We start from the raw sequence: 15,636 nt of genomic DNA, 5'->3' as shown, positions 1-15,636 counted from the left end.
TGACTCCGTTGCCATAACATTGCCTCATCACTGTCAAGGCGAGGATTAAATCTGTGGGTGCCACGATTAATCTGTTTGTTTCATCTACTCCTCTCGTCATAGAATTACCACTAAACCCTTACTATTTCACAAGAAGTAAAAACCGGCAACATTCCGCCTACATGACATTGTTCAAATACGAGATTTTTCAGATTGCAAAAACAAGCTGTTCAAATAATTGCGCATTTGAATTTTAGTGAGTCATGTAGAGTGTCTTTCAATATGTTGTAGCTGTTTACCCTACCAAGTCTCTAGATTTTTTAATCAACTCTGTTTTTTATGTTTAAATGTGCCAAGACATACATTCGTATGAGACCAGAGGAAGGGAAAATTACCGAAGTGGCCAACAGAGAACGGTGGTCTATGAATGCCTGCGGGCGGGTGTTAATTTTATCAACAAGCTGCCTTATAGGATCAAATAGTTCGCAACGCCCAAGGCGCTCAAAAGTCGTCTAAAACGCTTATCATCACATACATTTTATAATTTCAACGAGATTTTGGTGTAACACTGGGAGAGCGGTCAATCGGGATAACACTATGGCGCTGGAGGTGAGAAAATTGGTGAAAGAAGAAGACGTGTGAATGAATGTACGTTTGTATGTTAGTTTTGATGTACGAGTAGAGTTGATTGTAAAAACGTAATATACGAGTAAATGCCGCATACTGTACATGTAACCCTTGTTTATGCAATAAATAACTTGACTATTCGCTCATCACTGCCAAGGCGGGGACTAAATCTATGGGTATAACGATTAATCCTTTGCTCCATCTACTCCTCTCATCATCGGTTACCACTAACCCCTTACTGTTACACAGTAAGTAAAACCGGAATGTTTCCACCGACATAACATTGTCTCATCACTGCCAAGGCGGGGATAAAATCTATGGTTATAACGATTAATCCTTTGCTCCATCTACTCCTCTCATCATCGGTTACCACTAACCCCTTACTGTTACACAGTAAGTAAAACCGGAATGTTTCCACCGACATAACATTGTCTCATCACTGCCAAGGCGGGGATAAAATCTATGTTATAACAATTAATCCTTTGCTCCATCTACTCCTCTCATCATCGGTTTACAACTAACCCTTAACCACAGTAGTAAAACCGGAAATGTTCCACTGACATAACATTTGTCTCATCACTACTCTGTTACAACTAACCCTTACTGTTAGTAAGTAAAACCGGAATGTTTCCACTGACATAACATTGTCCTCATCACTGCCAAGGCGGGGATAAAATCTATGGGATATAACGATTAATCCTTTGCTCCATCTACTCCTCTCATCATCGGTTACAACTAACCCCTTACTGTTACACAGTAAGTAAAAACCGGAAATGTTTCCACCGACATAACATTGGGGTCTCATCACTGCAAGGCGGGGATAAAATCTATGGTTATAACGATTAATCCTTTGCTCCATCTACTCCTCTCATCAATCGGTTACCACTAACCCCTTACTGTTACACAGTTAAGTAAAACCGGAATGTTTCCACCACGACATAACATTGTCTCATCACTGCCAAGGGCGGGATAAAATCTAATGGTTATAACGATTAATCCTTTGCTCCATCTACTCCTCCTCATCATCGGTTACCACTAACCCCTTACTGTTACACAGTAAGTAAAACCGGAATGTTTCCACCGACATAACATTGTCTCATCACTGCCAAGGCCGGGGATAAAATCTATTGGGTATAACGATTAATCCTTTGCTCCATCTACTCCCTCTCATCATCGGTTACCACTAACCCCTTACTGTTACACAGTAAGTAAAAACCGGAATGTTTCCACCGACATAACATTGTCTCATCACTGCCAAGGCGGGGATAAAATCTATGGTTATAACGATTAATCCTTTGCTCCATCTACTCCTCTCATCATCGGTTACCACTACCCCTTACTGTTAACACAGTAAGTAAAACCGGAATGTTTCCACCGACATAACATTGTCTCATCACTGCCAAGGCGGGGATAAAATCTATGGTTATAACGATTAATCCTTTGCTTCCATCTACTCCTCTCATCATCGGTTACCACTAACCCCTTACTGTTACACAGTAAGTAAAACCGGAATGTTTCCACCGACATAACATTGTCTCATCACTGGCCAAGGCGGGGATAAAATCTATGGGTATAACGATTAATCCTTTGCTCCATCTACTCCTCTCATCATCGGTTACCACTAACCCCTTACTGTTACACAGTAAGTAAAACCGGAATGTTTCCACCGACATAACATTGTCTCATCATCACTGCCAAGGCGGGGATAAAATCTATGGGTATAACGATTAATCCTTTGCTCCATCTACTCCTCTCATCAATCGGTTACCACTAACCCCTTACTGTTACACAGTAAGTAAAACCGGAATGTTTTCCACCGACATAACATTGTCTCATCACTGCCAAGGCGGGGATAAAATCTATGGTTATAACGATTAATCCTTTGCTCCATCTACTCCTCTCATCATCGGTTTACCACTAACCCCTTACTGTTACACAGTAAGTAAAACCGGAATGTTTCCACCGACATAACATTGTCTCATCACTCGGCCAAGGCGGGGATAAAATCTATGGGTATAACGATTAATCCTTTGCTCCATCTACTCCTCTCATCATCGGTTACCACTAACCCCTTACTGTTTACACAGTAAGTAAAACCGGAATGTTTCCACCGACATAACATTGTCTCATCACTGCCAAGGCGAGGATAAAATCTATGGTATAACGATTAATCCTTTGCTCCATCTACTCCTCTCATCATCGGTTACCGCTAACCCCTTACTGTTACACAGTAAGTAAACCCGGAATGTTTCCGCTGACATGACATTGTATCATCACTGTCGAGGCGGGGATTAAGTTTTTGGGTGTAATAATTAATCTACTATCCCTTCCACTCCTCTCTTCCTCATACTCCTTACAATTACACAAGTCAGAACTAGCGAGACTGTGCTGTCAAGCCAACATAACATTTTCATATCACTGTCAAGCCTGAGGATTAAATTTCTGGGTGTAACGATTAATCTCGTCTGCTTCCTCCCCCCTCTCATCCTCATGACACCAACTTCTGACAACCCCTCCCCCACTTGAGATGGTCTCATCTTAGGATTAAATTATACTGAGGACTGTCTCCTTTATAATGCACTGATTTAATAAACATCTTTGAAAGTATACGTTATCTTTTATACATTAAATAACTGTTTAAGTAAATTGTGAATCGCGTTATTAAAATTAAATGTGTTTTAAGTATTTTGGTCGCTTTAACACCAATCAACTGTTATTTCAAATTGTTACGGCTTATTGTCAATTTGTATTGACATTTGTATTCGTAACCATCAACAAATTACGTTATTATATTAAAAAGCAATCCATTTGTAATATACTATAATTTTCTGGTACCGTGTCTTCTACTTTTTATTGTTTCTATACCTATTATTCAAAGATCATACAACTGTGCAGATAACTTATTATTACAGTAATGAATTGAGAGGATGTGATATAAAAACTCAAAGGAATGCAGTCCTATTTAGACTCTAAGACCATTATAATCTATTCACCGTCAAATTCGATGTTCCATATATTATACAAAAGCATTATCATATGCAGTATATATATATATATATATATATATATATATATATATATATATATATATATACATATATATATACATATATATATATATATATATATATATATATATATATTAGCAGCAGAGACCCCTTACAAATTGTTGTTCATGTTTAATTGATGTTTCAGGACCCCAAAATGAACTCAGCACCCCTCAACTGCTCACTCCTAGATTCTCCTTCGCCGACACGAACACACTTGGTGAGTAAACAATGTTTCATCGTATATTTCATAACTTGACGGCATTCCACTAAAAGTGTGTATATTTAAAATATCGTGACAAGTTACTACAAGTCTGTACAGTGTGCAGCTGTCAGTTAATAAGCGACCTCTGCCTGTTACATGTTCTACGCGTGCAGTTACACTTTGTGTTGTCTTACTTTTACTATAATGATCATTTCAAGTACTCTATATAGAGCCCAATGCATTTAGCATAATATTTTGAGAGATAGGTAACTATGTATGAATTTTTGTGGTATATTTTCACAAATTAAAGTTTCGGTTTTGGTAAGCCAATTAGGGCAAATCAAGGTATTAATTAAGGGCTAGTTTTACTGATAACAAGGCTAGACTGGCGATCCTCACTCATAATACCCATAATTGCTGTATTATGCAATTTGTTAATTAAAAAAAATACCAAGATTTTCTTGATAACAAATCTACTTGCTCCGCGGAGACTCACTTTAGGAATCGAACTTCTCACTTGTCAAATCAGATGTAGGCAAGCCGTTTCTGCCTTTCCACACAGAATACACCACACCATTTATTTAAATTTTGAAGAAAGAATTCTTGTTATCAGTAATAATAGCCATCAGTTAAATGCCCTAATTTGACCTCTAACTACGGAAATACATACACAGTTGCCTATATGTCCCAACGTGCTGGAACTAATATAAAGGCGCAAATAAACTGTATTAAAGTACTATCAACAATGTTTTACCAAATATTCGTATCAATATCGATATCTGATGGAATTAACAAAAGGTAAGGAAATGAACATGTTTACGTTTCCATTCTTATATGCAATTAAGTATTTTAGTCAATTCAAAAGTAAAACTTGATACTACATGGATATCGTGTTTGGAAAAGTTATAAGAAGTATATCTTAATTAAAAATGAAATAAATCAATATTTTATTTGCTTTAACACTATACTGGTAAAGTAAATGTCTCCCACTATATTGAAAGATATTTTGCTAGAAAGATATCATATCGCTATAAAATATAAATTGACAATCTTATATGTGCGTAAATAAGATTTTATTATAATACGTACATAATAATACTCGTGTGAAGTCTCCTATAGTCTTTTTACCAATGTCAAGCCAGTGGGTAAACTTCAAAGTGAAGATTGCAATGAAGGAGGAGGAGCTCTTCTTATTGGAATATCAATTTTCTATTATTTTACAAAAGAAAACTCACAATTCTCCAATAATTTGTGTATTTTACCACGAGGCCTTTCGTCATCGAAGATGCCATCATCAGATGTGAATCAACAATTTAAAACAAATATCAGCTGTGTAAAACTTAATACAAAATGTATATGGTTAAAAGTAAAATAAAATAAATATTAGTATATGTATAAAAGTTTTGGTCAAAAAAGAATTTAGTTATATTTTAAAGGAATGGTGAATTTTGAATCGGTCAAAAATCATTGTTTAATATTTTATTTTTATGTTTTGTTATGTATAATGTTTCATTTGCGTCGAGTTCTTGTTTATGGACTTGTTTTAATAATGTAAAGTTTTTAAAGGTGTGGTTTGTTTCAAATGCATGTTTGGCAATAGCTGATTTTTCAGTTTGTCCATATTTATAATATCTTTCGTGTTTTTTAAATTTTTTTTAATGGTTATTTTTGTCTGGCCAATATAAATTTTATCACAATCTTCACAGTTAATTTTGTAAATGTCAATTTTATTTTCATCTTAAAGTTTATCTTTTGGATTTACAATTAGGTTATTTATATTATATGGTGTGCAAAATGTTATGTTCATGTCAAGATGTTTTCTAAATACTTTTTTAATTTCTTTATAAAATGGACCATAACTCATGGATTGCCAGTTCTGTTTTTCTTTTTGTTCACATTTTAAAGTTGTTCTCGATGTTTTTGATAAATTCTTCTTTTGTTTTTTTTTAATAAACTGTCAATTAATTTAGTTGAGTATCCATTGAAAGCTGCTATACTTTTTATGTTTCTTATGTCCTTCATGTATTCATCGTGTTTTAAAGGTGTTGTAAGTAATCTATTAATCATTGTGTGGAAAGCAGCTCTTTTTTGGGAGGGTGGATGGTTCGAATCGTCTGGTATGTATCTGTTGTTGAAAGTGGGTTTTCGTAAATGTCATATTCTATGTCGCCATTATTTCTTTTCACTAATACGTCTAAAAATGGCAATGATGAATTAGTTTCAAATTCACAAGTAAATTTAATAGTCGGATAAAATGTATTTAGTTGATTATTGATTAGTTCAAAGTGAAATTGACAAGTTCATTAATAAAAAATCCAAAACTTTCAAGAGTTCTCCGCGTACTTCTCAAGCAAGCATGAATGGTTATAAATTAGTAAAAGTTTATATTAATTCAATTTGTTTCAAATTTTTGAACGGAAATTCGTGTATTGGCAGTTTAACGGTAATTGGGCTTGTCTAATAAGAATAATTTGGTACAGCTAAGTAAAAGTTTCTTTTCTTTCAATTAGTTTGATGCTCAATCGTAAAATGATTATTGTACGTATATGTTTGTATTTTTAGATTTAAATTTAACGGACCTGTCAGTTGAAATTGATTGACAACAACGGAGTAAAAGTTTGCTTCCTGTCAATTTGTCCGAAGTTCAATCAGGGAATGATTAGTGAGCAATTGCTTTTTGTCTGATGAGCGCACATTAGTGTATGTTTTCCTACAACTGTTTATGCTTTGAACGAAACCTTGGCAACAAGACTAATGTGTTTTGTATTATTACAGTTAATTAGAGCAATATATTTATCTAACAATACACTTAGGTCTCATCTATTTTGTAACATTTGTATACTGTTTATATGTATAAACAGTTCACGTGCAAACTTTCAATATATTTTTTGTGAACCTTAAATAACGACAACCTTATATTTTGTGGGTGTACTCAAATTTGGTTAACAATTTATATTATTCACAATTATACAATTTAATTATACTAAATACATATGTTTTAATGTGTATTGGACAGCGTGGTAAACTATTTTAGTTTCGTTGTGGTCGCTTACGGCGTACAGCGCGTTGCTTGCTCAGCCCCACCTATACCTCTGCCAGCTCGATGTCTGCTTTATTATTCGCAACGGTAGAGAGACATAGACATCAGTGAGTACTTGCTCGTTATAGTATCAATGGTTTAGACTACTTTATGGGCCCCAGCAATGAGCAGGTGATATTTTCAAAGAATCTCTTTATCTCAACATAGACGATAAACAACGATAATGAAAATTTAATTATCTTTGTTAGGATTACAAGTTTCGTTTAAATTATGGAAATAACTATAGACAGTGTCCGGCATTATGAGTTTATCTCCTTTCCACTACTACTTTGTAGGTGACCAGAAGTGACAAGAATAAAGTTAACAATAAAGTAACAGGTAGAACCTTTCTGATTATTCCTGAAACAATGGTATCACCACGCCAGGTTAAGCCAGTGAAAGACAAACGAATTAATTTAACTTGGCTCTAAGGTGTACTCTACTTGAAATTGAGATTAAGAGTAAAGCGCAGGAAACAGAGGTTCCGGCCCAACAATTCCTCCCCACTTCCAGGCAACTCTTCGTTAATGGCCAATATATATCGTAATGGCTTTGTCGTGGCGAAACAGCTTTCAGAAACAAACGGTATTTTATACTGAACGCTGCAGTTTATCCCTATTGTTTCAAACACTGTTTCACTGAAAAAAACTGTTAATTATTTTTGACTTAGTCTGAATTGAATTAATTGACCAGTGCACTTAAAACGCTATTTAAAAATAAATCTAGTTTAACTCACTAGAAATCGTTTTTGAATGGTTGATACATATAGCCTACACTATCATACAGATAAGTTCATCAAGAGCAAATGTTTAATCTGAAAAATTAGACCAAAGTGTATAAGACGAAACTGAAGTCTTGGAGCTGATTATAAGTAACATTATTAATTAACAAAAGCATGGAAATTAAATGAATTTAATGTATGAAATGTATAATTCTTCATCAAATAAGAGCTGCTTATTGAAATAACATAACAATATTAAAAACCAAAAGAGCTTCTTTTTCGAAAAATATTGAATATTGTTTGTATTTTTATTTCCTTGCCAATATGGCTTAGTAACTGTATAGGCTACTAATGGATCATTAATGTTTAAAGTTGACCCAAAATCAAATTTGTAATGTTTTTCATGACTTATATAGTAATTTTTGTTTTAACTTAGACAAAAAAAAACGTATTACATCCCATAATAGTTATGTGACTACTTCGTTACTGCTAGAGTGTTTACAACATTATTACTTGGTAAGAAACACTTCTATAAATGTTAAAGCAAAATATGACAGTTAAAAATCCTAAAATGGTAACACGTTCTTATTAAAGGATGATTACCTTCAAAAATAAATTGTATTACAACATTTATCACAAAATAGTAAAACGTTTTTATACAGTAGACAATTAACTACAAAATTAATTGTGTAACAAAATTTAGCATAAACTTACTCCTATTCATTAACAACAAAAACACTCCTAGAGAGTTTTTGGCCAATTTTACCACCACCAATTTAATAAATTTTACGGTTTAAACTACATCTCTTTCGCTTCAAGGAGGTGACGAGATTACATTAGCTTTTCTTGCAACTGTACACTGTCTTCACTGATAACCTTTATCTCGCCACCCCAATGTTAATCATTGTTACAATCTGTAACATTACTCAATTTTACAATATGACGATATATTCAAATTTATTACATTTTACTGCCAGTAATATTGGTATGAAAACTTTAATGCCGATTCTTAAAACGATCTAATACTTTATTGCTTTTACGGAGAATTACGCGGGAAGTAATACATTGATACAATGATTCATATATTGATCTACACTGTAAATGCTCTGAAGATAAACTTTGTTAAGCTTGTAATAAGCTGCATTCTAAAACGTAATAAAAAACAGAGAAATATTAAAATGTTAAAAATACGGACAATTCCAGACCCTCAACAGACTTAATTATAGTGGTTCTAAAGTTTAATTATATTAGATTTACTTTAGTACAGAGGATTTTCAATATAACACACCTCAAAGACCAAAGAAAAGGTTCGTTTTATCGGGAAATTTCTCGCTACAAAGAGATTCTTAAAGCTGAACGAGAACCTCTATTTAATGGAATATTTAACCTGGAGATTGACTTGAAATCGTTTATGGTTTGTTTTTAACTTCAGTGCTTAGATCTACACAAACACTGCAGTAGGTTAAAAATTAAACTGTATAAACATACGGGATTAGTTTAAAATTCTTTAGCAATTTCTTATTTTTTCACTAATTTTCGTCAGTTTCCAGCAAAGTTATGCTTCACGAAACAATATATATATTCCACTCGAAGAATGTTTCTTCAGGTTTTGTTTTTTAACACATTCGAATAGTTCATACAACAAAGATGAACCGTCACTTGGTGCAGAACACGACATAGGTGACAGTATCTCTGGTATCACTGACAGAAAGCTGGTTGGACGAGCAAAGGAAGCGGGAAGCAGGTGACATAGTTTTCTTGTCGTGACTTGCTTCCAGTTGCTAGAATACATATAAATGCTTCAGTTCAGGGTTAGATTCATTAGAAATTTGTTCCTTAGAGATTCCGTTTACTACGTTGTGCTTTTTGACATATGTTATTTTGCAAATCGGATTTAACTCATTCATTATACAGAAATATATACAGTATATATATATATATATATATATATATATATATATATATATATATATACAGGGTGTCAATTAAGTCTGGAACCTCTTTTTTTAATTTTTAAACCACAATATAAAAAAATACCAAAATTCACACGTGCTTACTGGTGATAGTAACGCACATATCTGCCCAATTACCGACCAGATAATCCCTTTGGGGGACGGTCCACAAGGAGTCGGACAAAATTCTTAAATAGCAGCATAGGTCAAATTAAAGGTCTTACTTAGCAGAATACAATGCCGCAAACCGGACTTCAAAAGGTGGATTCATTCAGTAGTTATAGCTATTTGAATTTTAAAACAATTGAACAATGTAAATTATTAAGTATTACAAGTAAACACCAATTTTTAAGTACCTGTGATCAAAGTAAGTGTTCGAAATGTTCCCCTCCCATCGTCTGGCAATGTCCTAGGTAGTTGTAAAAGCCATCCACTGCCTTTTGAAGATAGTCACGAGGAATATTTTGAGCTTCTTGGACTATGAGATTTCTTAGGTGCGCCAAATCTCGAGGCTTAGTACGATAAACTTTATCTTTGAGGTATCCCCAAAGAAAAAAATCCAGCGGAGATAAATCAGGGGAACGAGCAGGCCACTCTACTGCACCACGTCTTCTAATCCATCTGTGAAGGAATATTTTATCCAAGTATTCTCTAACAAGGAGAGCAAAGTGTGGTGGCGCGCCATCTTGTTGGAAATAAATTCTTTGAAATTGTCGACCAAGAGCAGCTTGTAGTGCAGGAATTATCTCATTTTGGAGCATTGCTAGATACGAGTCACCATTTAAAATACCATTGATAAATAATGGGCCCATAATTTGATTTCCTATAATACCTGCCCAAACGTTAAGTTTCTGTGGATGCTGTGTATGACTCAATCTGCCACTTTCACATTCTAACAGTAGTTGTGTTATTGGTAATAATTATTGATTCCTGGCTTCGATTACTACATTGTCAGATGATGGGAGGAGAACATTTTGAACACTTACTTTGATCACAGGTACTCAAAAATTGGTGTTTACTTGTAATACTTAATAATTTACATTGTTCAATTGTTTTAAAATTCAAATAGCTATAACTACTGAATGAATCCACCTTTTGAAGTCCGGTTTGCGGCATTGTACTCTGCTAAGTAAGACCTCTAATTTGATACTATGATACAAATTTGACCTATGCTGCTATTTAAGAATTTTGTCCGACTCCTTGTGGACCATCCCCCAAAGGGATTATCCGGTCGGTATTTGGGCAGATGTGTGCGTTACTATCACCAGTAAGCACGTGTGAACTTTGGTATTTCTTTCTATTATGGTTCAAAAATTAAAAAAGAGGTTCCAGACTTAATTGACACCCTGTATGTATATATATATATATATATATGTATGTATGTATATATATATATATATATATGTATGTATATCTATATATATATATATATATATATATGTATGTATATCTATATATATATATATATATATATATATATATATATATATATCTGTATAATGCAATATCAATAATAAAATTACAGTATTATTTTATGGATTGTTACAAAAAGCAATCATAACCAAACACTTCCGATGTATCATGTATGTATGTCAATGTATCATTGAGTTTTCTAAAAGTTTGATGAGAAACATATGTTCTTACTGGGGTGAGTTTTATGGAAACTACACCTAATCTGTCGATTATCATTGTATCTGTCAGAAGCAGCATTGTAGCCGAAAAAAACTATTTAGTAAATTCCAGATAAAATATTTTAGCGAATAAATATTAATGGTAAATAAAAAAGTACAATGTGGAGAATAAATTTACATAAAACGCTAAATACTGGAACACGTGTTTAACTTGGTTACAGTTGTGGTTTAGTAGAAATTATAGAACCACATTTACACTGCATTGTATTTATTATTGACCTACACGCCATATTTTTCAGGTTTATACAACTGTAAATTGTTCTAATTAATCGAGTTTCCTTGGGTTCCTAGTGGATTGTCCCTCTTAGCTAGAGATATCCAGGAAAATTTTATCCAAGCATGATATCGAAGGTTAGTGATCTATATCACTACTCCTTCTTCACTATTACTTCTATAAGCATAAACGCAATTTTCTAAATCTCTAAACGATTTAGATATTTTTCGTGCTCATTGGTATTAAAACAACAACCACTCGTATACAATGCATTTTATATTAGATACAGTGTAACTGAAAAGTTTTCACGTTGTAAGCCAGAAATTTCCCATTTAAAATCAATCATTAAGTTACACGTACCGGGGGAATATTTGATTGGCAGCTTGACGCTTTCATCGAACTTGTCAATCCGACTCGATTGACAACAACCGAATAAAACTTTGTTTGTTTGTTTGTTTCACGTTAATTGGTTCTAAACTCAATCAGACGGTGAACGATTGTTCTTCCCCTCTCAGTCTATCGCAATGTGTATTCTTCTCTACCGTTAAATTGATTGAAACAAAGCTTGAAATCATTTCGTCATTTGTGAGTTACCCAATTCGTTTAGTCGATCTAACATTCCTTTCATATCGTTGATTATGTCACGTTATGGAAAGGGTGTGGGGAGATAATAATGCTTCACAATCGGTCTGTGTGTATATTTAACAGATAACTATCCCGCATATGTGTACTATAGATGTACGTATCGGCATTAGCAAACAAATAAATATAAAGAACTTAATAAGTAAACAACATTACAGTACTATCACTTAATCATAAATATTTTAATTAAATTAGGAACAAAATATCACTTTAAAATTTGTTTAGATCTACTTAGCAGCTGATTGCCAGAATTCAAGCCTTCTGCAAGAATGTTACTGTGTGTTGAGTGTGTGTTCTCACCAGGTCCTACACCACATAAAAAAGGACAATCTAGAGATTTTCACTATTTTAAGAACACGAACAACATATTTACACTAGCACAAGTATAAGTACATGTAGGGACGCGTTAATAGGAGAGGAAATAAATTATAAGATGGGCGCTGGTAAACCAAATACTGATCTTATTAACTTCATCGCGTACAAACAAGATGAGGTATACTTCTTCAACTAGATTGCACTATATTTTGTAGTCTAGCTGTCTCTAATGACGAAACATCTGCGTCGCTAACTATCATCAATCACTTCAGACGAACATCCATATTTCAGGATTCAAGTCTTTGACATTGTCAAATTTCAGACCCTGCCTGCACTAAGAGGAAGTTGAACTGGCGCTAAACTAAACAATCACCACTGAGTACCTATCGCCTCATTTGCAGAGTACACTTTTTACAACAATTATGGCGTTCCATTATACCGATTATAATGAATGATAATATGGATTGTTACAAAAATCAATTATAACCAAACGCTTCCGATGTTTTATAAGATGCTGAGTAACACCAGTACCGGTATAAGTGTGGTGAATTACGTTAAGCAAATCCGCTGGTCTCGGCCATGAGGACGAAATCCTGTGAGCTCTGTCTGTAAGTATTTAATTATTCCTCTCATAGTAGTTATTAAACCAACGTTTTAATGTAAATATTGCTTTACTGTATTACACAGTAAATTATAAAAGGTAATACCATTATTACCTTTTTATTTGGATTAAATCCAGTAGTGATGCACGTGTCTTGGCTTAATGGTAATAGGTTTGAGGTTATTTCAGGGGGGATTAATGGGAGAAACTTTCGTGGTGTCAAGATTTTGTGGAACATACTTTCGATCATTGGCATTCATGGAGCCAAGATTTTTATTTTTTCAGTTTAAGGCAAGTAATTTCATTTGAAAAATCGTTAGGAAAGTTTTCTATGTGATAAATAAAGTGTTCAGTTCAGGATTAGTACTATGTATGTCGATGTAAACTAGTCACCTACATTTGTCCCAGGCTAAGTATCAGTATCAGGTATCAGAGTGTTATAGTAAATTATTATTTTCATCCCTGAGAGGCTAATATTGATTTATTAGTGTAGCCCTCCCCCCTGTACTTCGGTACACCATTGTAAACTTTGATCAGTATCAATAATGCTATTATCAAAATCACGACACTTAATGTAAAAATTACGTGTATTTTGACGGTTTTAACAGTATTGTATCTAGAAATAAACTTACCTTTTATTCTTATTTTGAATATGAAACAGTTCATCGTTAGTACAAGATAATTAACCCTGATTTGGCCTTTCCAGAGTAGTAGATTCCATCGAGGGTGGGGGAATTTTGACTTAAAACAATCTCCTAAATACTTAATAAATAGTGATTTTCATGGAATAGACAATTGTGATAAAAAGTAGAGATGATTGTGTGATATCAAGTTTTGCAGCCTGTAAAGCACCAGTTGTAAAACTTGGATGTGAAGCCATAAACACGAAAAGTACTAGCATGTTATGGCAGTAGGAAAATGTTTCACAGCTATGAGCATTATCAAACCAAGCCACGAAGAGTGATTCAAAGATTTTCCGACAATAATTCTACATTTAAAAACTATAATAAATATTGGTAAAAACAATAGCGCAAAATTTGAAATTCCAACTAAACGTCTATTGGAGTCTGCGTCATTATTTTCAACATAATAGTCGAGTTGAACTAGCCGACTTTTGACTAACCAGCGTTAAGTCTTACATATCTAAAAGATCTGGACTCAGTACCTTCAAGAAGACGTAATCACCTTGCGACACCGTTACTTTGATAGCACGGTACTTGAAGTCACAGTATTAAATTGTAGGAAGGGCCATAAAATGATTTCTAGAAAAATCGCCTCATTGAGATAACCATTATTAGGATTGTTGAAATATATATGTATTTGGAACAAGATGATCCCTAGTCTTGTGGCAGCCTGTAGCGTTCGTCGGGTAGCTCACCTCCCCCCCCCCCCCCCGCCACGGCGAGAGTGGTCGGTTAATTATAACAAATTCTTCATTATAAGTTTTAAGGATCAAGAAGAGTAGAATGCGAGCTGAGCAGTAAAAATCTACGAGTGAACGAAAATATTGTGCTACAGGAAATTAATTATGTAGTTAACATGTTCTGATGAAAAATGTAATAGGTGGAGATTGGATCTTATGTATACTTTGAACGGTAATGTTTGTTCAACAATTTCTATTAATTTAATTTCTTATCTGTTTGTTAAGTACAAATATTATTTCGATTCTAAAGTAACTTATCTTGTTAAATTAATAAAAGCCGTAGTGTCTTGAAATTAGGAATATAGTTCGAAATATGAATTTACTACTTTATATTACAAAAACTAGTATATTATACTAATGTGAGTGTTAGCATATGTCTAGGATGGTGTTCTTAAAACAGAGAGGTGCTTTCTATCACCTGAATCACATCAATACATAATGCAATTTATGTGGGTTTGCAGACTCAGATAAATTCGATTTCTGTGTACTTGTGTACAGAAGACGTATATTGAAATGTTATAATAAATCTATTGATTACAAAACAGAGACGTGCTCCTAAAACTATTTCGTATGATTAATATTAGCCACTACAAACTTTATTAGATGATCGTTAGTGGAGTTTTAACCGCCAGTTGATAACGAACGTTTTCTATTTTTGTGTTAGTCTGTCTGTATAAAAAATAACTTTTAAGAGAGTTTGCTTGAGGTTGGAATTTGGTGCGAATTTTCACCTTTTCTTCATCAAAATAAAAATTGAAAATGGGAAACATTTTGAATCGCTCTCCGAGCAAGGGTGTTGACCGCCATGGGGAGAAGCGAAGCTTCCCATGTCGACCCGAAGTCTAGCGTACGTTTACCTTTGCATTATTTTAAATTACATATAAATTAAGATTGTAGTGAAAATGGATATGAATATTCAACAATAAAGGGTTTAAGCTCGAAATATAAATACTTCCATAACTGACAAGACTAGAAGCAATAGACAGGTCTTTTGTTACACCATAAATGGTAGGTAATGTAAAGGTGGCTCTTCATATTTTTAATCTGATATACGTGGTTTCAGATTAAGTCTATGTTTTGTATAGGTACACAGACATATATTTTATAGGACATATATATTAAATTTTCCATATTAAACCA

At 33.8% G+C, this 15,636-nt stretch overlaps 1 protein-coding gene across 1 annotated transcript in view; it reads left to right on the top strand.

Moving 5' to 3' along the window:
• The window catches only part of LOC124354506, a 592,308-nt gene that overhangs the window by 220,179 nt on the left and 356,493 nt on the right, over positions 1–15,636 (top strand). The window contains exon 4 of the mRNA XM_046805018.1: positions 3,802–3,873. Coding sequence (XP_046660974.1) covers positions 3,802–3,873 — 72 coding nt within the window. The remainder of the gene's footprint in view (positions 1–3,801; positions 3,874–15,636) is intronic.

The sequence above is a fragment of the Homalodisca vitripennis genome, chromosome 2 (genome assembly GCF_021130785.1).
Source record: "Homalodisca vitripennis isolate AUS2020 chromosome 2, UT_GWSS_2.1, whole genome shotgun sequence".
NCBI classification, from domain to species: Eukaryota; Metazoa; Arthropoda; class Insecta; order Hemiptera; family Cicadellidae; genus Homalodisca; species Homalodisca vitripennis.
Note: the sequence above shows the minus strand (reverse complement) of the source record. Positions and strands in the feature narration are given on the sequence as shown.